Source organism: Mercenaria mercenaria, chromosome 10 (genome assembly GCF_021730395.1).
Source record: "Mercenaria mercenaria strain notata chromosome 10, MADL_Memer_1, whole genome shotgun sequence".
NCBI lineage: Eukaryota > Metazoa > Mollusca > Bivalvia > Venerida > Veneridae > Mercenaria > Mercenaria mercenaria.
Window position 1 is genome coordinate 68,670,547 of NC_069370.1, and position 21,899 is coordinate 68,692,445.

At 34.7% G+C, this 21,899-nt stretch overlaps 1 protein-coding gene and 1 long non-coding RNA gene across 3 annotated transcripts in view; both read right to left on the reverse strand.

The window, feature by feature from the left end:
* Positions 1-21,899, reverse strand: part of LOC128559968 (protocadherin Fat 4-like) — a 127,907-nt gene that overhangs the window by 99,678 nt on the left and 6,330 nt on the right. For both annotated transcript variants that reach the window (XM_053553279.1, XM_053553280.1), the window contains exons 2-8: positions 20,614-20,736; positions 19,571-19,729; positions 18,787-18,868; positions 16,413-16,570; positions 8,546-8,710; positions 5,189-5,304; positions 2,859-3,018 (exon numbers count right to left, since the gene is read on the reverse strand). In XM_053553279.1, the coding sequence (XP_053409254.1) occupies positions 2,859-3,018; positions 5,189-5,304; positions 8,546-8,710; positions 16,413-16,570; positions 18,787-18,868; positions 19,571-19,729; positions 20,614-20,736 (963 nt within the window). The remainder of the gene's footprint in view (positions 1-2,858; positions 3,019-5,188; positions 5,305-8,545; positions 8,711-16,412; positions 16,571-18,786; positions 18,869-19,570; positions 19,730-20,613; positions 20,737-21,899) is intronic.
* On the reverse strand, positions 9,429-16,165 carry LOC128559969 (uncharacterized). The gene is made up of 2 exons (XR_008372834.1): positions 15,527-16,165; positions 9,429-15,034 (listed from the first exon to the last, which is right to left on the reverse strand). It is a non-coding gene; the product is annotated as an uncharacterized LOC128559969 (long non-coding RNA).

The following is a 21,899-nucleotide window of genomic DNA, read 5'->3' on the forward strand; positions in this document are numbered from 1 at the left end:
CAAGGGTGTGCCCCCCCCCCCCCGCCCCCACGGTACATTTGTCAAAAATAAGGGGAAATCATTCAAATGTTTGCAGTCTTAATGGGGTATAGCCTCCAAAAAAAAAATTATGAAATGGATTCATTTTTCTATAGCCTACCATATACTTTTTGAGCTATGAGCATCACAAACAAAAAATCCACTATTTTGGCTATTTCAAGGGCCATAACTCCGTAATAAACGCTAAAATTCTCAAGAAGAATGCCAAATGTGCAAGGTCACATTATGATAAAGACTCGAGCAAGGTTTCATGAATTTACATTAAATACTTTTTGAGTGAGGCACATAATTAGGTGAAAATGTGCATTTTTTTACTATTTCAGGGGCCATAACTCTGGAAATAGGGGGTTGACCCAGATGAAAAATAGAAGGTGTGCAAGTTCATATCATGATAAAGATTCATGTAAGGTTTCATCAATTTAAATCAAATACTTTTTGAGCTAGGCGTGTCACAAGGTGAAAATGTGCATTTTTGACTATTTCAGGGGCCATAACTCTAGAAATAGGGGGCGGACCCAGATGAAAAATAGGAGGTGCCCAAGTTCATATCATGATTAAGACTCATGCAAGGTTTCATGAATCTATATCAAATACTTTTTGAGCTAGGTGTGTCACAAGGTGAAAATGTGCATTTTTGACTATTTCAGGGGCAATAACTCTAAAAATAAGGGGCGGAGCCAGACGAAAAATAGGAGGTGCGCAAGTTCATATCATGATAAAGACTCATGCAAGCTTTCATTAATTTATATTAAACACTTTTTGAGCTAGGTGCGTCACAAGGTGAAAATGTGCATTTTTGACTATTTCAGGGGCCATAACTCTAGAAATAAGGGCGGACCCAGATGAAAAAGGTGCGCAAGTTCATATCATGATTAAGACTCATGGAAGGTTTCATCAATCTATATCAAATACTTTTTGAGCTAGGCATGTCACAAGTTGAAAATGTGCATTTTTTACTATTTCAGGGGCCATAGCTCTAAAATTAGGGGGCGGAGCCAGACGGAAAATAGAAGGTGCGCAGGTTCATATCATGATAAAGACTCCATTTTGAGCTAGGCGTGTCACGAACTTCGGACGGACGCACGGACGGAAGGAGGGACGGACGCACGGACGGATGCACGGACAAGAGCAAATCTATATGCCCCCATCACTCATGGTGGGGTGGGGGGTGGTGGGGGGGGCACAAAAATATCCGGATGAATCTTAATATGCTTCGGAAGTATCAAAACAATCAAGGCAAGGGCGGAGATCTTAAAGTTTGTATAACAATAAATGGTCTTACTAACTGGCTGACACAACTCTTCTTGTATTGAATTATGGACACAGACACATGCATGAAAAAAAAAATATCCTGCAGAAATCGGGTATAAACGATAGACACAACTGCTTGACAGTGTCCAAATTGATCACTGCACTCTATCTGCTAAATATGTATGTATGTATGTATGTATGTATGTATGTATGTGAACACGTCTCCAATGAAAACCAGTAATCGTGTACTAAACCGTTAATTACATACAGCAAAATCTATTAGATATCAATAATTTGCTCGACAGCGTCAAAACGGTCATTGCGATATTTGTGATGAAGTTTACAATAACCTGCTCCCGAACATCGCCGCAAAATTTTTATCCTGCGCCAAACATCGCCTTTTTTCGTGCATATGTGCATTTCAAACTTAAAAATCTTCACTAAAACACCGATTAACACATTATGATTTGGAAGGTTGACAGGGAAAAGGTTGATAAATATAGTCCATAAAGATATTGGCTTTGTTTTGCAATATTTTCAAAGAAAAGTGGATATAAACTTTAAAATTGCTGAAACTGGCGTAAAGTTTCACATTTAACTTCGCCGTTTTTACTAGTTAATTGTTTTTATAGACCGAAATAAGGAGAACACTAACACCACTAAAGTTTTCAAATCTATGTATCGATCCTGCGCCGAACATAGCATCCTGCGCCGAACATATCGGGTTACCTAGTGTGCAATACAACTTTCCCAGGACAAATAGCAAGGCTGATGTGAAAACAATTGATAAATGACAATTTTACTATTCAACTTTAGAAATAATTTATAGCAAAAGAGTGTTTTAAATAGTGTTAAAACACTCTTTTGCTATAAATTATTTCGATTCTAATATGGCCTTAATCTAAAACAGTAGATAAAATATATTTACGCTCTTTCTTGGTCGCAAGAAAAAAATTGACGTCACTGCACGTTAATGTGACGTCACTCTAGCGTAAGAGTGTTTAACAGAAAAAAGCATATTAAGATTTACAATATTGGCTAAAAAACAAAGATATCTAAATAATTTTAGCACTGTACATTTCTTAGTTAATCCAACACCGATTGTTAATTGTTTGATTCTACTGTTAACATATGTACGTCATTCTGAATTTCAACGGAAGTGACTTCTCCGAACAAACCAAGCAGAATACTCGAATTCTGCTTTAGCCCTGTTTCTCGTATTGATCCTATTTTTTTTACTCAGCTGTGCTTTGTATTTGCTTCATTTGTTTCATACGATGTGCTCAATTTGTAATTTGTGACTTTTTCATAATGGGTTGAGGTATTCAGATAAATGCAAAATTAATTACATAGTTGCATTATTCAGTTTTGCTGTAACTTTGACAATTGTTTTTTTTTTTTTAAATATAATGTAAAATTTAAAAAGTGTCATTAAAAGTAAACTCAACATGTTTTTTTCGCGTTACGTAAATATCACGTTCCCGGTTAAATTATACCATATTGTTACAATAAAAATGAAGAGATAATGAAAACCATAAAAAAAATGTAAACTGTGTAAATAGACTTACCACTCGAAACTTGATTGAACGAGAACGGTCCCGTACTATTTAAGGTGCAATTTACAGTGTCGTCTGCGGTATCTGTAGCCGTCAATGTATATATCGTTCTCTGTGACGTTTCCGTTTCAGACACTGTAGTAGACGCCGGCAGGTTCGTGAATGATGGGCCCTTCACGGAAAAAGAAGTAAAATAAGTATCACTCAACAACACTTTTTGACGTTCTCTCAAAACATATTTTGTATATTTGAAGTTATATTTTAATAACAAAATAAGCTTAAGAGCTCGAGTTAATTTCTAATGCGCTCGTGGATGAAAAGGAAGTAATTAACTTAGCGTTCTTATTTCTATTTGATGACAGTAATGATAACAATCTCTTCTCTGTTGACTCTCGTCCTGAAAAATTTATTTAGACATCAGGAATGTCGATCTTTTTTCATTTCAAGGCACAAAGTGAGTGATTTGACGGACTAATAAAATGGCATTCGAATAAAGCTTCTGAAGTGTGTCATGAAAGAACTTATTTTCATTTGATAACAGTATTACAAGGTATTCGTAATTAGCAAGTTAAGTCTGCGTAACGAATCAAGGTAGTTCTGCACGTTTAGATAGGAATTTTTTCTACAATGTAGAATTCGATTAAACTCTGATTTAAAAAAAAACTTCAGAATATACCTAGAAAATTCAGCAAATAAAAAGGATAGGGTCGTGTGCTTGATCTTTTGCTCGACTGGTTTGAAAAATCTGGACCTCACGCAATATTTTATAATGGGAGTCTATGGGAAAACCATAACTTTCATAACATTTTCGCGAATAGAAATTTTTCTACAAGGTAGATTTTGATGAAACTTCTCACAGTTGTAAATACATGTTTGGCCTATAATTTGGTGAAATAAAATGTATAGGTCCGTGTGCTTATTTTTGATATAACTGACCATGATTAAAGTGAACCGGCCATTTCACGCTAAATTAAGACATTATTTTGAAGTTTGTAACGTGTCATATGTTTCGATACCATATTTCGACTTTAGAAATATAGCAACTGTGCCATTGTAATAAATTTACGCACGGGTTTCGATTAATTCAGAAAATGATTTTCCTTTCCGTACGCCGAATCCAGGCTTTATTCTACGTTTTCCGGATAAATGACGTTACGCCATCACTTCCGGTTTATCAAACGTGCTGAACTACCTTTAGTAGAGTTCCTTGGTGTACTGTTTTTAAGCATGAAAATGTGCTAAAGTGTGAAAAAGGCACTAATAATTCAGCTTGGAAAGTTTACTAAATTGATTAGCATATGAAGCAAAAAACTTTATTTTAATGAGTTTTGTGGTATTTGTGACTTCCACTTTAACAGTGTGTGTACTCCAAAACATACAGTAATGCGAACAATGAGATCCATGTAAATGATGAATTACATATAATATTCTACATATTGGGTCCTATACATCTAAGAGCAACTACTCTAATTGACATAAAACCATTTAAAACCATTAAGTGATTCTAGTACCTAAATTGTACAAACGCACTGAACTGTAATGAATCTGTTTAAAACCATTCAGTGGTACTGAAATTGTACAAACGCACTGAACTGTAATGAATCTGTTTAAAACCATTCAGTGGTACTGAAATTGTACAAACGCACTGAACTGTAATAAATCTGTTTAAGGTCATTAAATGAAACTCGAAGTGTATAAAATAAATCTGGAATCTTGCAAATATCAGAAAGTACCCAAAGCATTTATTTATAAGAATAAAATGCTATTTCTATGTGTTTATACGGGTATAAATACCACTGGGACTTCCTGCAAATCCATGTATCGCCCAAACACAACAGCAGTCAGTACTTATATTTACATTTTTACAGTAGCTCGCTACAAAAATAAGTGGTATGGTTGCCACGAGTATCAGAATATTGAAATGGATGTCAGGATATCGATTTTTTTCAATTTCCAAATAGAAAAGCCAAAAATATACTCCCACGTTCAATTGCAAGTGTAATGTTTGATATAAAAAAATGTTCATGGAACGGATTTCTCGCGCAGAAGTACTCAAATATAGCATCACTATTTATATGTTTTCGTCCATTATTTTTGGTATAATTAAAATTATTACAGTTCTTGGAAAAATATGATAAGATAATATGTTTCGTTTTATAGAATGCCGCATACTGCATATTGTTATGATAGAAATCTATGGAGGAAATATTGATCTGTACTGTACCGTAATGACTTAAATGTCTATTTCTGACTACGTTACAGCGGACTACAGTTTTATTCACTTTTTACCTGATTACATTACTCTTTACCTCACTGTATCTGATATAAATATGTCTTTTTACCTCATTTATAAGATTAATCGTGATGATTGCATTAACAGCATCATTGCATCCGTCTTCCACACGTAGTGTGACAGTGTATGTTCCTTGACTTAACTTTAAAGTGTAGCTCAATGTCACTGCAAATATAAACACGACTTGTTTTGAAATAAATGTTACAGTTGTACATGTTGAATATGTACGCTAGAATTCCCTGTATATGAGATGGGCGAATTTATTCCCAAGGATATTGAAGGACAATCATCTAAGAAACAAAAATATCCAACAAAAATTATAGGTCACCGGTACTGAAAAAGAGTTATCTGCCCTTGAAAATTGCATTGGGGTGGGGGTTGGGGAGAGGGGGGAACTGCCATTTTCAAGGGCAGATAACTCTTTTTCAACACCGGTGACCTATAATTTTATTGCATACTTTTTTCTCTTACATTATTGTCCTTCAATATCCAAAGTTTGAAGAAATTCTGTCACTGGGAAAAATCTTGCCCCATATTCTAGCATTCGTCCTTAGGCGTGCATTACTCGCAATTCTAATATGTTTGTTTCTGTTAAAACACTCAGTTACGCTAAAATGATGTCTATGTTTTTGTTGCGACCAAGAAAGAGCGCTACTATATTTTATCTACTGTTTTAGATTAAGGGCATATAAGAATCAAAATAATGCATAGCAAAATCATGTTTTATCTGAATTAATGCACTCAAAATCGGTTATCATGATGTCGCAAGAATAATTCACTCGGGCTACGCCCTCGTGAAGTTATTCAGCGGACGTATAACCTCTTTCCGTGTATTGATAACGTTAAAACACGTTTCTTTTCTATGCATTATTTCTTAAGTGATTAGTTTGTGTCAAAATACATAATGTATATTGAAATATTTAATGAAGTAAGGTCGTACTGATTTTTGTTTCAATCAGACTTTCGCATTTGGAGAAAATTATTTTAAATGATTTTCAGACGTTTGCTACCAGCATATTTAGTACCAGGGATCTTACGTAGAAAAAAAACTCGGTAGGGGAACACCAATCAATGTAAACTGTTTCATGCAACAGTTTGGTAAAATTTGTATAGTTATATCCACGTTGAAAATGACAAAATACCTGTAACACACTGATTGCCAATATTTTTAAAAGAAAGAGAAAATGATCAATTTGACCAAGGGTGACACAAGTCTCCATTTTATTGGTTCTGCAAACGTACCATAATTTTCGAATAATTTAATTTCTTACTTTCCCGATACATAAAGAATTACTTAATTGATTTACGTATGATATTGAACCATTTTAGAGTAAAACTAGAATGTGTCTGTAGGACACAGGTTGGGCCCCCTATTGGTACATTTGTCACAAATAAGAGAATAATTCAAATGTTTGCAGTCATAATGGGTTATAGCCTCAAAAAAAATATGAAAAAGATTCATTATTCTATACCACATACTTTTTGAGCTATGAGCATCACAAACAAAAAATCAACTATTTTGGCTATTTCAAGGGCCATAACTCTGTAATAAATGCTAAGATTCTCAAAAAGACTGCCAAGCGTGCAAGGTCACATTATGATAAAGACTCAAGCAAGGTTTCATGAATTTACATTAAATACTTTTTGAGTTAGTCACATAATTATGCGAAAATGTGCATTTTTGACTATTTCAGGGGCCATAACTTTAAACATAGGGGGAGGAGCCAGCAAATAAATAAGGGGTATGCAAGTTAATATCATGATAAAGACTCATGTAAGTTTTCATACATTTATATCATATACTGTTTGAGCTAGGTGCGTCACAAGGTGAAAATGTGCATTTTTTCCTATTTCAGGGGCCATAAATAAAAAATAGGAGGTGCGCAAGTTCATATCATGATTAAGACGCATGCAAGGTTTAATCAATTTATATCAAATGCTTTTTAAGTAAGGGATGTCACAAGGTGAAAATGTGCATTTTTTACTATTTCAGGGGCCGTAACTGTGGAAATAGGAGCGGACCCAGATGAAAAATAGGAGGTGCGCAAGTTCATATCATGATTTAGACTCATGCAAGGTTTCATGAATCTATATGAAATACTTCTTGAGCTAGGCGTGTCACAAGGTGAAATTGTGCATTTTTTACTATTTCACGGGCCATAACTCAAAAAATAGGAGGCGGAGCCAGATGCTAAATAGGAGGTGCACAAGTTCATATCATGATAAAGACTCATGCAAGGTTTAATCAATTTATATCAAATACTTTTTGAGTTAGGCACGTCATAAGGTGAAAATGTGCAATTTTTGACTTTTTCAGGTGCCATAACACTGAAAATAGGGCAAGAACCCAGATGAAAAATAGGAGGTGCGCAAGTTCGTATCATGATAAAGGCTCATGCAAGGTTTCTTGAATCTGTATGAAATACTTTTTGAGCTAGGCGTGTCACAAGGTGAAAATGTGCTTTTTTGACTATTTCAGGGGCCATAACTCTGAAAATAGGGGGCGGAGCCAGACGAAAAATAGGAGGCACGCAAGCTCATATCATGATAAAGTCTCATGCAAGGATTCATCAATTTATATCAAATAGTTTTTGAGATAGGCGCGTCGACGCACGGACAAGAGCAAATGTATATGCCCCCTACACTCATGGTGGGGGGGGGGGGGGGCACAAAATAAAATCTACACATGTAATAGTATAAATTGTAATCAACCGTTTTCAAAAACACAACTTATATAATGTAATTTTGTGACTTAAAAATGGACGTGGTTGTAAAAATCTAACAAGGTCATTATCAGGATTTTAACCTGAGGTCTGAAACATTTGATAGCATATACTATATGTCACACAGAAATGAAAGAGCAGAATTAACTACATGTATTCAGATGGTGAGCATTGGTGCAGGTAATTACACATAAATCTGAAATAACTAGCGCCTCTTTCAAGTTTGTATTTTAGTTCTAATGCCCACATACCCAAATAAAAATACCAAAACCACGTTTGTAATTTAGTCGTTTTCATTGTTTTACAAAATATACTTTGTTTAAACTGGTTAAATGATGATAATTTGCTGAAATTCTACTTTATTTTGTTATGTTTATTGTTAAGTTATCAGTTATAGATCTTTGAAACGACAAAATGCTAATGATAGAATAGCAAACTTCTGATGGGCAACGTAATTCGCGTTTTGATATGATGACGTGACGAATGTAAACAATCAACGTCAAAGTATAGGCTATGAAATGTCACACCTTCCCCATGAAGCGCACTTGTATTGTAAAAAATACTGAATATAACATAAAACCGTACAATATAACTTTTGCTGATTCAGAAAAACAACATGATAAGAGACTATTACTTGTTCATGCTCAGTGGATGGTTAAAGAAATATATCAAAACTCTCTTACGGTCAGTTGTATCGAAGACAAAACTTGCGTCTCCGTTTGTTTTAGAATATGTAAGAGTGTCTGTTCCATCGAGGTCCAACGCTGTAGCTGTATAGATGATGTCACCGATCTGGTGGGTGTACACAGTTGTCTCAAAAGGGGCGTTTACAAACATCGGAGGATGTGCTTTGAAGAAAAACAAACATTTATATTTCATAGGGGAACCGTAGAATAAGAGTGTACAGTTCTAACTTGTTTCACCTAAGAACAAGTAAATGTGTCTTATGGACTTTTATTATGTACAAGTATGTATTTTCGATATCTCTGAACTTACAATAGTACCTTATACGTGAGTATTTTTCAACAAAGTTCAAATTCCGTATCATGTGTGTGACATCATTTTGACGTCATTTTGACGTATGCCAACGCGTTAAAAAGTTCATTAACGGCGATATATTCAATTGTACATAGGCGGAGGAACAAAAACACGGTGTCTTTAATGTAAAATTATATGAATATAATAATAAGAGGGTCATGATGACCCTGGATCGCTCACCTGAGAAATATGAGCTACATGTTTCAAATGATTTTTAGAACTTTTTTTGAAGATTTCCGATGTACAATCAAGTAACCCATGGGGCGGGGCCAATTTTACCCCGGAGGTCATGATTTAAACAAAGTTTGTAGAAGTCTACTAGGCAACGTTACATATCAAATATCTAAGATCTAGGCCTTCTGGTTTATTTTAGCAAATTTATGAATATTTCCCTATGTACAATCAAGTAACCCCAGGGGCTGGGTCAATTTAACCCGTGGGGGGAGGGGGGGGGGGGGGCAAGATTTGAACAAATTTTGTAGAGGTCCACTAGGCAATGCTACATGTCAAATATCTAAGCTCTAGGCCTTCTGTTGTTTTTTTTTTAATTGAAGATTTTCCTGTAGAAATCTTTGTAAAATCAAGTGACCCCTGGGGCGGGGTCAATTTTGACCCCGGGGTCATGATTTGAACAACTTTAGTATAGGTCCACTAGGCAATGCTACATGTCAAATATCTAAGCTCTAGGGCTTCTGGTTTTTTAGAAGAAGATTTTTTAAGATTTTCCTATGTAAAAATAAGTGACCCCTGGGGCGGTGTCAATTTTGACCTCGGGGTCATGATTTGGACAAACTTAGTAGAGTTTCACTAGGCAATGCTTCACACCAAATATCTAAGCTCAAGGGCTTCTGGTTTTTGAGGAAAAGATTTTTAAAGTTTTTCCTTTTGGTTGCAATGGCAACTAGAATTCTGCATGGAATTCAATTATTTGGAAATTTTTGTAGAGCTTCACCCAAGGAACATTCCTGTGAAGTTTGGATGAAATTGGCCTAGTGGTTTATGAGAAGATGTCGTTTAAAGTAAAAGCCTTTGGCTCTGGTGAGCTAAAAATAACATTAGCTTTACATCAAGGAATACGCGTAATATCATTCCGTTGCAGAAATCGTCATTTTTCTCAATCCAAGTTAATAAATAGCCTATATTCTTTTTATCTGAACCTCTGCATATAACAAGAAATCGTTTTAAATAATGATTAGATTATTCTAAAATCGATGATTAAGGTCATTAACAAAACAAAACAGTCGGTATGTCTGCGATGTTTAAAAGGCTACATTAGAAAAGCCGCTTGCTACAAAAGGTGATTTCGATTCCGTGAGCCATTTTTTTATATTGGGGGGTGGGGGGGGGGGGGGGGGGGGGGGGGCTGTAATAGCGTCAGATCGTTTGTTCAGTCTCACAGAAGGTACCACCTTTCATGTTATTGCACCAATAATGTTGTTTAAACGGAAATAGCCTCATTTTTCTTCTGTATATAACATATAGTGAATGTAAATATATATTTAAACATGCAAAATAAAGCAGGTCATTTTTGTGCTACACGTGACTACCGCTCATAACGCTTGTACTCGGATAAATTTTGTTAAGAAGCTTAACTGTAAGATGCGCTTTATTGTAAAATGCATATTATTGCAAGATCGCGCTTAATTGTAAAATGCGCTTTATGTTAAGACCGCTATCCCATTTCATTGTAAAATCCGTTTTATTGTAAGATTGCGTTTTATTATAAGATACACTTTTTGTAAGACCGCGCTTTAAATATTGTAAGACCGCGCTTGCTTATAATTTAAATCAAAGCCTTGAAATGTCTGATGATTGCGGGGTTTTGGAAGATTTATTTTCTGTCACAATGCCAGTCTATGAATATTCATGAATGAGAAACAAATACAAATTCAATGTGCCGCATATCCAAGATGAATTCTGCCTGACCTAGCTTGTGATGTAACCATGGGCTGGAATACTTTATCATTGATAGATCTTATATAATCTAATTGGTCAGTGTGAGTGGATACAGGTTGAGGTTAGAGACCACCAATTGTTTTCCCATAGACTTACATTGTAACATTATGGAGTTTACGGCCTTCCATACATCGAAACATGTATATCTAATTACAAGTTTTTCAAGAACTATCTTAGTTCTACCAAAATATCGGACGAAAAACATATGAATAGTGATACTTTATTTAAGTAATTTTCTTGTGAATGAGATGACCCCCTGTTTACATCATTAACATGGCGGGAGGAATTCGTGTGATAAATTTTTTTTTTCAATACACATAAAATGTAGCAAATTTTGTTCAAATGTATAATAAAATACTGTAAATGCAGTGAAAAAATATCAATTTTGAAAAAATAATCACTTCCTGGGTTTGTTTACATGACTGACCAATCAGAACGCACAGACGTTACCTTATTCCCAGGTATACACTTACCACATTCCCAGTAAGTCATCCGCATTGTTCATGAATGGGACTATTTTGTGTAGCACATGAGCATCCTTTGGATGTGATTCGGAATCAAATAAAGATGCTATGATTGTCAGAAATACACTTTAACTTTGGTAGCGGGATAAACCCGCAACCAAAAATTATGCCCGTCAGCCACATTTTGTCACTGTCATGCAGATTTACGAAATGCCGATACAGTATCCTAGCATTCATATTTGGACCGACTTGTGTCATTCGCTGTGACGGAACCGCCTCAGTGATATTCGTATATCATAAGTGTTGGTTATACTTTTGAACGCACTCACCTCCTGATCGTGGACAAGAAAAATAGATACCAGGAAATTATTGCTGGCGAATTTTTAAAGGATGTATTGGTCAAGTAGGGAGGACAGCTTTCAAAAGAAAAGCTATTTTTAGAAAGTCCAATCCATTTAATACCAGCACACCCCTAGATCGATTGATGTTTACAACAGTTCTCATGTAAAGAAGAAATTAGTTATAAATGAATATCTAAATATTTGCATATAAGTTACAAGAATCACATATGGATGGGCGTTTTAGTGTTTTGTGCAACTAGAGAGAAATGTCATTATGATTTTTAATTAAAAAAAAGTGTTGATAAAATCATAATAACTAAAGGGGATGTGTCATTGTAAATTCTGGTCCATTAGCTTACTAGTATTTTATTAGCCATTTGCCTGAACTAAGTCGGTCATGAAACCATGCCAAGCCGTAGGAGACCAAGTTCGAGCCAGTGGGGGATTTGGACCTTCAATCAGTTTTCCTGCTGAAGCCCTTGTTATACAAAATTTGAAATGTTGTATTTAGACATTCCTATCTGTGACTCAGCTAAAATATCTAAGAAGTTCTGAAAAACATTTTATTCTGTCTCGCGATATATAATTAACGTAGGTTTTGAGTAATCATACATCATACGGTAAGAAGGTTTGATGAAAAGTCACTTCATATATTACACTGAATAATCATGTAGTTGATATAAAATATACCTAATGATGGATGTGATAGATGGAAATTAACTGTTAATACAGAAAAGACAAAAGTAATGATTTTTAGAAAAGGGGGAAGGCTAAGTGAATATCAATTTCAGATATAAGAATATTCAGTTAGAAATAGTGAGTAAATAAATGTCTTGGTATCTTATTTATTATTTACCTCAGGTGGCTCTTTTAATGAGACTGACAAAATGCTTTCAGGACAGGCACTTAAGGCAATTTTTAAAATGAATAAATATCTTTACAAGTTTACAGATATAGGGCCAAAACATACATTAGATCTTTTTGATAAACTCATCATTCCAATTTTGAATTATTCAATTGAAATTTGGGGTTTTAATAAAGGTTTACAAGTAGAACGAACACATCTAAGCTTCTGTAAAAGGTTACTCGGGGTGAAAATTACTACACAGAACAGTTTTATTTATGCGGAAACAGGTAGATACAACTTAGTAACAGATAGACATTATAATATTATAAAGTACTGGTTGAAAATTATCAATTGTGACCAGGTTAAATAGACTAAACAAGTATATATTTCTTTGAAAACTTGTATAGATCTAAATCCATGCAAAATAAACTGGGTCTCCAAGGTGAAATTTTTGTTATCAAAATTAGGATTCTATCATGTTTGGCTTGCTCAGAGTGTAGGAGACACAAAGGCCTTTCTTAATATTTTAAAACAGCGTCTAAGGGACATTTACATACAGGATTTGAACACATCTATAAATGAATCAAGCCGAGCACTATTTTACAAGAATATATTTGATTTCAGTTTCAGTAATTACTTAACAGTAATAAGTATAAGGAAGTTCAGAATAGCATTAACAAGACTGAGGTTGTCATCGCATAGACTGGCTGTTGAGACTGGTAGATGGAGCCGTCTAAATAACATACCTTATGAAAATAGAATTTGTACTAACTGCCACATATTAGAACGAGTATCATTTTGTCATTGAATGTCAGGAGTTTGTAGATTTAAGAAAACAGTTAATCAGGAAGTATTTTTGGCACCATCCAAGTTATTTTAAATTTTTGCAATTATTTATTAATGAAAATAGTAAAGATACTCGTAATCTTGCAACGTATATCTTTAAAGCTTTTGAAAAAAGGAAGTATCTAAATAGATAAACTCTAATGTTTAAATAGCTAATACACATGCTTGGGTTATCAAAATTGTTTCTCCCAAATCTGTGTTATTACTGATACCTATGAGTTACTGAAACAATTGTTAAACTTGTATTTACATATCTGCTATCTTGCCATACATGTTATATTTATTACTTTGTATGTATATTGAAGATATGCTGATGGATCTTGTTTGATTTATTGCATAATAAAGATTCTTCTTCTTCTTCTTCTTCCTAACCATACACATAATAAAAATAGCCGTGGTGATTTTTTTTCTGCGCATGCTCTACCATGATGAGATTTGTCATTTTGATGTGTTGCCGACAACACTCCGTATATCGGAAACAGTGTGGGGGAACACGTGACCTAAAATGAATGCAACACTGATAAAATGGCGGCCACGGAGCCAAATTTGACGGAAAATGCGAAGTAAATTACTTTTATACGCAACCGTTTTTATTAGACCTAACGCAGGCTAAGCAGCACACAAATCTCTTTTCGACAGTATATTGCCTCAAAATGTAGCTTTGCTTGTTTCTTAGAATACCTCGAAGTTTTGAGCGAGTCGAGATTTTTTTCTAAATAAAATCGAAGGAGACTTTTTACGCCCGTCACATGGCACTTCAAGATTGCTGTTAAGATAGTTGAAACAAATCTGTAAGAGGAACCTCTTGAAGCACTGAATGCAGCCTAGCAAAATAGTAACGGACTCGGTTGGATTGAATCTGTTCATGAGGGGTAATGGAAAGTGCAACACTCCTCGCGCACCCCTCCCCCTCCAAGCACCGGCTTAAGCGGAATTCTGCTACAAAGACATTTAAAGGACTATAAAATAGAACAACACTGAATCCAAACATGCTGTTGTATTCTGGTTCTTACGTTTCAAACATTAAAACAAATTATACAGATTATGACACTTTAAACTCAATTCTGTGTGCATGTGAACTATAAAATAAAAAGAAGAAAACCATTCTCATGTCTTTTTGTCTTATTAAAATGATTTACAAATAAGAGTTACAGGGTGTCAATTAAACTGCTATTAGTAACAAATTCAGACAAAATGTGACTGATAGAATAACATAGAAAGTACGATGTTAATTAATGATAAAATATAAGATATCATCAGTATCAGATATCTGTGTTCCATCCTTATAAACACTTTTTTCTTATGATTTCTGCCTGTTACCATTATTTTTGTGTTGTTAATGTTTATTTATAGTTTTACATCCATCCTCGCGTATTTACTGTAATTAAGTATTGAAAGTGAATGTCTTCTGTTCTATTTCATCATATGAACTTTAATTCAGCTGAGAAAGAGACAAATGATGCGTTTACTGTTAGATGAAATGAGAACAATACACATCACAAGTTAGTATTGAATCAAAATGTCGTTTCCAAAACACAAGACTTCGCATTATCACAGTCCATTCTTCATGTTAGTGGCATTTTATTTCCCCCTTTTCATGCTTTTTCCAACCTTACACCTAAGTCTCTTTTGGGACAGATTTCCTGTTGAAGCTTCTTTGACAGTGAGGTATCTAATATCCTTCAGAATAAAATGTGTGTGCATTAAATAAAAAGAAAACAAGACTTATAAAAATGTAAACGATAAATAACAATTTTGACTTTTTTTTTTTTCAAGTAAAAGTAGGTAAATTATTATTCCTAAAAACAGTCCTGTTAAGCATCATCTTCTTTAATCAAAAAATATTTACGTGTAAGGCACTATTTTATCATTGAAGACATAACGTCAAAATATTGATAAACGATATATATTTTTGCATAAAGTAAACATACATCGGTAAAGGCTTGAACAATTTCTTCTTTAAATGTTTATTTTTAATAAATTATTAACTATACGTGTAAGTAGCGTAACATTTCATTTCGGAATGGTTCTTCACTTGTTCAAAACAACGAGGTAATCTAAGAAATTAGCAAAGCTATGAAGTTGGGAGATATACCGTCAAAAAGAGATTTTCATGATACTTAGTTTGCGATATGTCTGATAAAAAATTGGATAAGAATAAATGTCACAAACCTCGCATTTTCCGTAAAATTTGGCTCTGTGGCCGCCATTTTATCTGTGTTATGCATTATTTCAGGTCACGTGTTCCCCCACACTGGGCAAGGCGACATATTATGTTACACGCACCGTTGAGAGTGTGTTTAAACTCGTGTCTCTTCTTCCTGGCACGTTGTGTTATTTTGTTCTGTCGCGTACTAAATGAGGTGTTTTCGCTATGACGCTTGAGCCAAAATAAAAAATATCGTCGTTTTGCTTTTCAGCCTGCAAAAGGACGCCAATATGGCTGACAGTATTATTCAACTATAACAAACAGAACGTAGAAAACTATTAATGTGAAAACATCAGTTCATTTACTGTCTTGCGATTCCCCGAACCAACAGAGTCAACAAGGCGGATCCAATGATCCATAACACCATAGAATACAAAGAACCAATGTCATAACCATGGCTGCATTCCTGTTGCATATATATGGTGTTTTCATCGCTTATACATACTTGTATCAATATTAAACATGTCCATCTTATCAAATATCAAAAAAAAATCGTAGGCATTTTGGAATACTTTTAAATTGAATGATTCTATATAATATGAGGCAATATCAACTGAATTGCGTGGCGCTCAGCATTAAAAAGGGAAACTGGCTTTTCTTCTCTCATACCCTCATGGCGATGGATTCCATCAGGATGATGAATCGAGAGTGATCAATATATGTTGTAGAACTTGCTTCACAATCGACCTAAAATGAATTAGTATAACTGAATGAGCAGTTTATTTATTTGAACCATTATGAACCTTCCCAAACATATTTGCAGTCACATTTGCATTGCATATTTCTATAGTTTGTTTTTACATGTTTCTGATATTTTGTTTTGTAAACAAATGTATTAAGATTTTTTACCCGCTGCAACATAAGCAGCAATAGCGTATCTCCGATCAGTTGTAAACCCAGAAGATGCAACATCTTCGTCGACATTTTTCTCCGCTTCATTGCTATTGAAATACATAGAATTGCTGGCTATATCTCTATATGTGATCATTGGTTCGCCCTCTGTGTAGCTGAAATAAATTCGGATAGAAAAAAAAGTTCGGGAAAAAAATTCTGAATTTAAAAACATGAACATTATGAGGGCGATATTAATGTTCATGTAACCAGATATCGATATTTGACACACTTCCGGTGATATCAGGCACATTTCAAAATGAAAAGTATCTGCCAACTAACATTTATTTTACAAAAGAAAACACGACAAATTAACATGATTTGATGGCTTCCTCTTCTAGTGTTTAAACAATGCTATCTCAAGGACCTATGACCCTAGAAAACTTATTTTAGATTAAATAATAGAGTGTAACATCTGCAGTAAAAAAGTTTATAACACAGGACTGGTGTGCCTTAAGGCGATATGAGCATACTTAACTGATACTGACCCTCTGGATAAACCCTCCCAGCCAATACTCTTCCTTATATCGCCCTAAGGCATTCCAGTCCTGAATGATAACCTCTAATGATCTTTATGACGAACCCCCTTATGGAGGCTCTACGGTAGTATTTTGGAATCGTTGGTTGCAGCCTGGTAGTCCAGACATTTTCTACTTTCATTTTCTTTTTGGCATATTGACAATAAATGTATGTGTATTTATTTTCTTCTCATATTAGCGTAAATCTATGTCCAAAAATATAGATCAACGCGCACGTTGTGGTTAAAATGTTGACTTGCTGCTTGGCATTATGGGAGCAGTACCTTAACCCTTACCCTGCTAAATTTCTATGATGAACTTTACAATTTTTTTCAATTTGGACAGTACCATTAGCTGTTAAAAGGGGTGTTTACCAAAACGATACTGACTGAATGGCGAACAGTGCAAATCTAGATCAGACTACACGTATTTGCAGGTTGATCATGATCTACACTGCTTGAAAAGGCACAATCAATAGTGTCCAGCATGATAAGGGTTAAATATATACCAGACCAAAATACCATATTTGTGATATAAACATGTAATTGATACATTTTTGAGAATTTAAAGATTGAATAGTAGTATGGGCGTTGGGTATTTCAACCACTTACTAGAGCAGATTTAGCGGAATGTTTCATGAGTAGATATTTTGTATGTTGCATTATCAATATGTTGTATGTTTTATGACCAATCTTTAGTATGCTCATTCATTATTTCATATAATTTATTGAAACTTTCAGCAATGATCAATATTGATACTTGTTGTGCATTAGACTTTTATGTTAATTGCTCTTCAATATCCTCGATAATGGTCCTGTGTTAATACACTTATACACTTTAATACATGAGTTTTGTTTTGTTTTGTTTAGAGTCACACCTACACAATTTAGGTCATATGACGACTTTTCCAGCTTTTTTGCGAAGACACCAGGTGCCCCTCCAGGCATAATTTTCATCATTTATTTTTCATAACTGGCTGGCACCAGGTAGAACCGTCGAACATCCGTAAGGTAGTTGGACGGATTCCTTTAACGAAGAATTCTACACCAGTGACCCCAAGGTTTCGAACCCACATGGCAAATTTGAAATACATTTTGTAGTCTTTAGTCTGAAATATTGAAGTGTAAACTTTAATATACAAATTCTTAGGGGCATTCTAACAGCTGTGGTACAAAAGATATAATAGAAAAGCTAAAACACAATATCATATCAATATTTAAATTCTCTCGTAACGTAAAGAAATATGTAAGCAGACAGATTTAATCGTTTTCTCTCAATATATATAGCAATACATGTATTATATTGCAATTTAATTGAATTGCTGAAAATGTATTTGTTTACTTATAAACATCAGTATAGGTCTGGTCGAGTATTTGAAAATACGTTGTATCAATGAAGATGTGTGAGTTTTGAGAAAGTACACATAAACGTTGGTCATGTAAGCGATTTGATTGATTGATTGATTGGTGGGTTGCTCCCTTTTTTGCTTGCTTGCTTGCTTAATTGATTGATTGATTGATTGATTGAGTTTATATTTAATATAGTTTATAACCTCAACCATAGAAATGCTGTAGTATGCCATAGGTAGACCTTAGTACCATAATTACACAATATTTAAAATGCAAAATGTACATTTCTGTACGCTGCCGTCAAATGACAATTTATAAAGCAACAATATATCAATCTTCACATGCGCGTATATATTATATATATATATTTTATTTATTATCTTATTTGTCTTTAAATGGGAACAAAACCGGAATTTTATTTTCATGGCATTTCAAATGTTGAAAATTGCTTTTTAGTATACTTACAATCCAAGTGTGTATCCACTTTTAACTGGAATCCACATATCACTTGATAAAGGGACTTCGAAAAAGTTTTGAACTGATTGTGCTGGAAATATACAAATGTTGTTTAATTACAAACTCGAGATTTCCTTGCTTAAATGGTACAAATTTAGTCAGGTTAAACGGCGTCTGGATATAATGACTTACCAACATTCACCAAAAAAGCATCAGTAAAATGATCAATTTTAGATACAAATTCAAGACAAATAAAATTGGTCATTGGAGCTTTTTTCCGGTAGGATTTTAGCATTTTAGCACGTCTTCTAATATACTTACATCATCAATCGGTATCCCTCAACTACACTGAGGTTTAAGAGAAAAGGTCGAGATACTGCGAAAGCAATATCATCAGCTTATAAAACCTTTTATGTAAATTTTGATATGTGATTCTATTGCTCCGGATAAATGGATCATTTCTAAGTCACAAATCTTTGTCGGCTGAATTTGAGGTTGCGCAGACATACTTGTATTGTCGTCTGTCAGATCGCCAAGGACAGGCATAACCTGGACCTGGTGCTGTGAATCACGATATATTGCTCTGTCCCTACCAAGCTTATTGAACAGGCTTGGTCAATCAGTTACGCCTTGTTGGTCAAGTTTTAAACAATATCTGAATATGAGATGGTAGTGATAAAGTCGCTTTACCGGAGTTTGACGAAAACTGCCGAAAAGCAAAGAATGCAGTGTGACTAGAAACACGTTACATGAACGTGACATGGCGTTTGTTCATTCCTATAAAGGATCTTACCTCCAATGTAGACTGAAGTCTTTCCTACTACTCGAGTTCCATCTAAGACATAGAAAATAGTCGTGCCACTTTTCCAGGCAAAAAATTGCCACATAGTAACAATTCCACAAGAACAACTGATCTGATAGTCGGCATTATTTGACAACACAAACTCGACCTCTACAATATATAGATGTGAACGGGCCGTCTGAGTGTATGATATTTAGCGATTATTTATACCACACTTTTGTCTACAATGATAAAATCCCATTGCCAATGAAAGACACATTTTAAACCTTTTTGACACGTGACCAAGCGAAAGTGACTGTCAGGTCATATGACCGCGTTGATATTTTGAATGTCATATAAGGGCAAAGAACTGCTTGAATTCATGAGATGATTGCCTCCCTTGTACACATTTAGTATTATATAGTGTTGAACATGAACAAGATGAAACTGTTGAATGAAATTAATCAAAAACATATTTTAACTTTTTATGTACTTAATTTTGTTCGGTATAATAAAACAAATATCATATGACAGCGCTTGATACTGTCAACCCTCGAAACAGAATGTCACTACTCGGCTTTCGCCTCGGGTGATTCTGCCCTCGGGTTGACAATATCAATGCACTCAGGCTGCCATATAATATTTATATGTTGTATATTTAAAGAATATATATATATATAAATGTTTTAATGTAATCTTATTATCCGAGGTTGCCTCTTTAGGATACTGTCGTTGAAACGCAGTGTAACGGAGATCTTGTTGTAACACGCTTGGCAGTCTGTCCAAACGTTCGAGGTTCTAATCCCAATCAAGGTACTGTAACTTTCTTATAGACTTACAAAAACGAGTTGTATAAGGCTCATTGATTGCCGTACATCTTTAAATGATATATGAATTCTTCAAGGATAATGTGTATAAATTTAATTGTGTATAATTCAGTTAAATAAGGGTCTCATGGAAGACTGACGTTTTCCCTCTTTAAATAAAGACTTTATTATTATCTTTATTGTTATTATTATTATTATTATCATCATTATTATTATTATTATTATTACGTCTATGAGTGTTGTCGTGTTCTCTTTCAGACAGCTTTGCCCCAGCGTTTGTAATAGAATCAGTGGAATAATCGAAGTCATAGTCTCTTATCACTGCTCCAGTATATGCATTACAACCAGCACCTGAAATGATAAAAGTCGTATGTTTTGGTAACTATTGCCAAAAATTCGGTACAGCCTGTCCTTAAAATTTCTAAAAACTGTTACAAAGAAGTCGGTACACCAAGGATCTGAACTCTTTTAAGAACTGTTTCAAAGAAGTCGGTACACAAAGGACCCGAATTCTTTTAATAACTGTTGCATAGAAGTCGGTACACCAAGGACCAGAACTCTTTTAGAAATTGTTGCAAAGAAGTCGGTACATCAAGAATCAGAACTGTATTAATAACCGTTGCAAATAAGTCGGTACCTGTAGCACCTGATATTTTCTTATATCTGCTTAAAAGCAATCGGTACATTCAGAACCTGAACTGTTCATACAACTGCTGCAAAAAGAAATTTATACATCTAAAACCTGAAATGTTTTTAAAACTGCTGCAAAGAAGTCGGTACATCCATTATTACATGAAATGTTCTAGCAACTGTTGCAAAAAAAGTTGAGAAATGTTTTATAACCGCTGCAAAAAAGTCGGTATTTCAGTCACCTGAAATGTTTTTATAACTGCTGCATAGAAGTCAGTACATTCATCATCTGAAATGTTCTAATAACTGCGGTAAAGAAGTCGGTACATCAAGCACCTGAAATGTTTCAAAAACTGCTGCAAAGAAGTCAACAAATTCAGCTCCTTAAATGTTCTAAAACTGCTGCAAAGAAGTTCGATGTATCCAGCACCTTAAATGTTCTTAGAACTGCTGCAAGGAAGTCGGTACATCCAGCACCTGAAATGTTTTAAAGACTGCTTTAGAGATGTCGGTACATCCAGCACCTGAAATGTTCTAAAACTGCTGCTATGAAGTCGGTATATAAAGCACCTGAAATGCTCTGAAGACTGCTTTAGAGATGTCGGTATATCTAGCGCCTGAAATGTTCTAAAATGTGCTGCAAAGAAGTCTGCACATCCAGCACCTGTAAGGTTCTAAAACCTGCTGCAAAGAATTCGGTATGTCCAGCACCTGAAGTGTTTTAAAGACTGCTTTAGAGATGCCGGTACATCCAGCACCTGAAATGTTCTAAAATTGCTACTATGAAGTCGGTATATCAAGCACCTGAAATGCTCTAAAGACTGCTTTAGAGATGTCGATATATCCAGCACCTGAAATGTTCTAAAATGTGCTGCAAAGAAGTC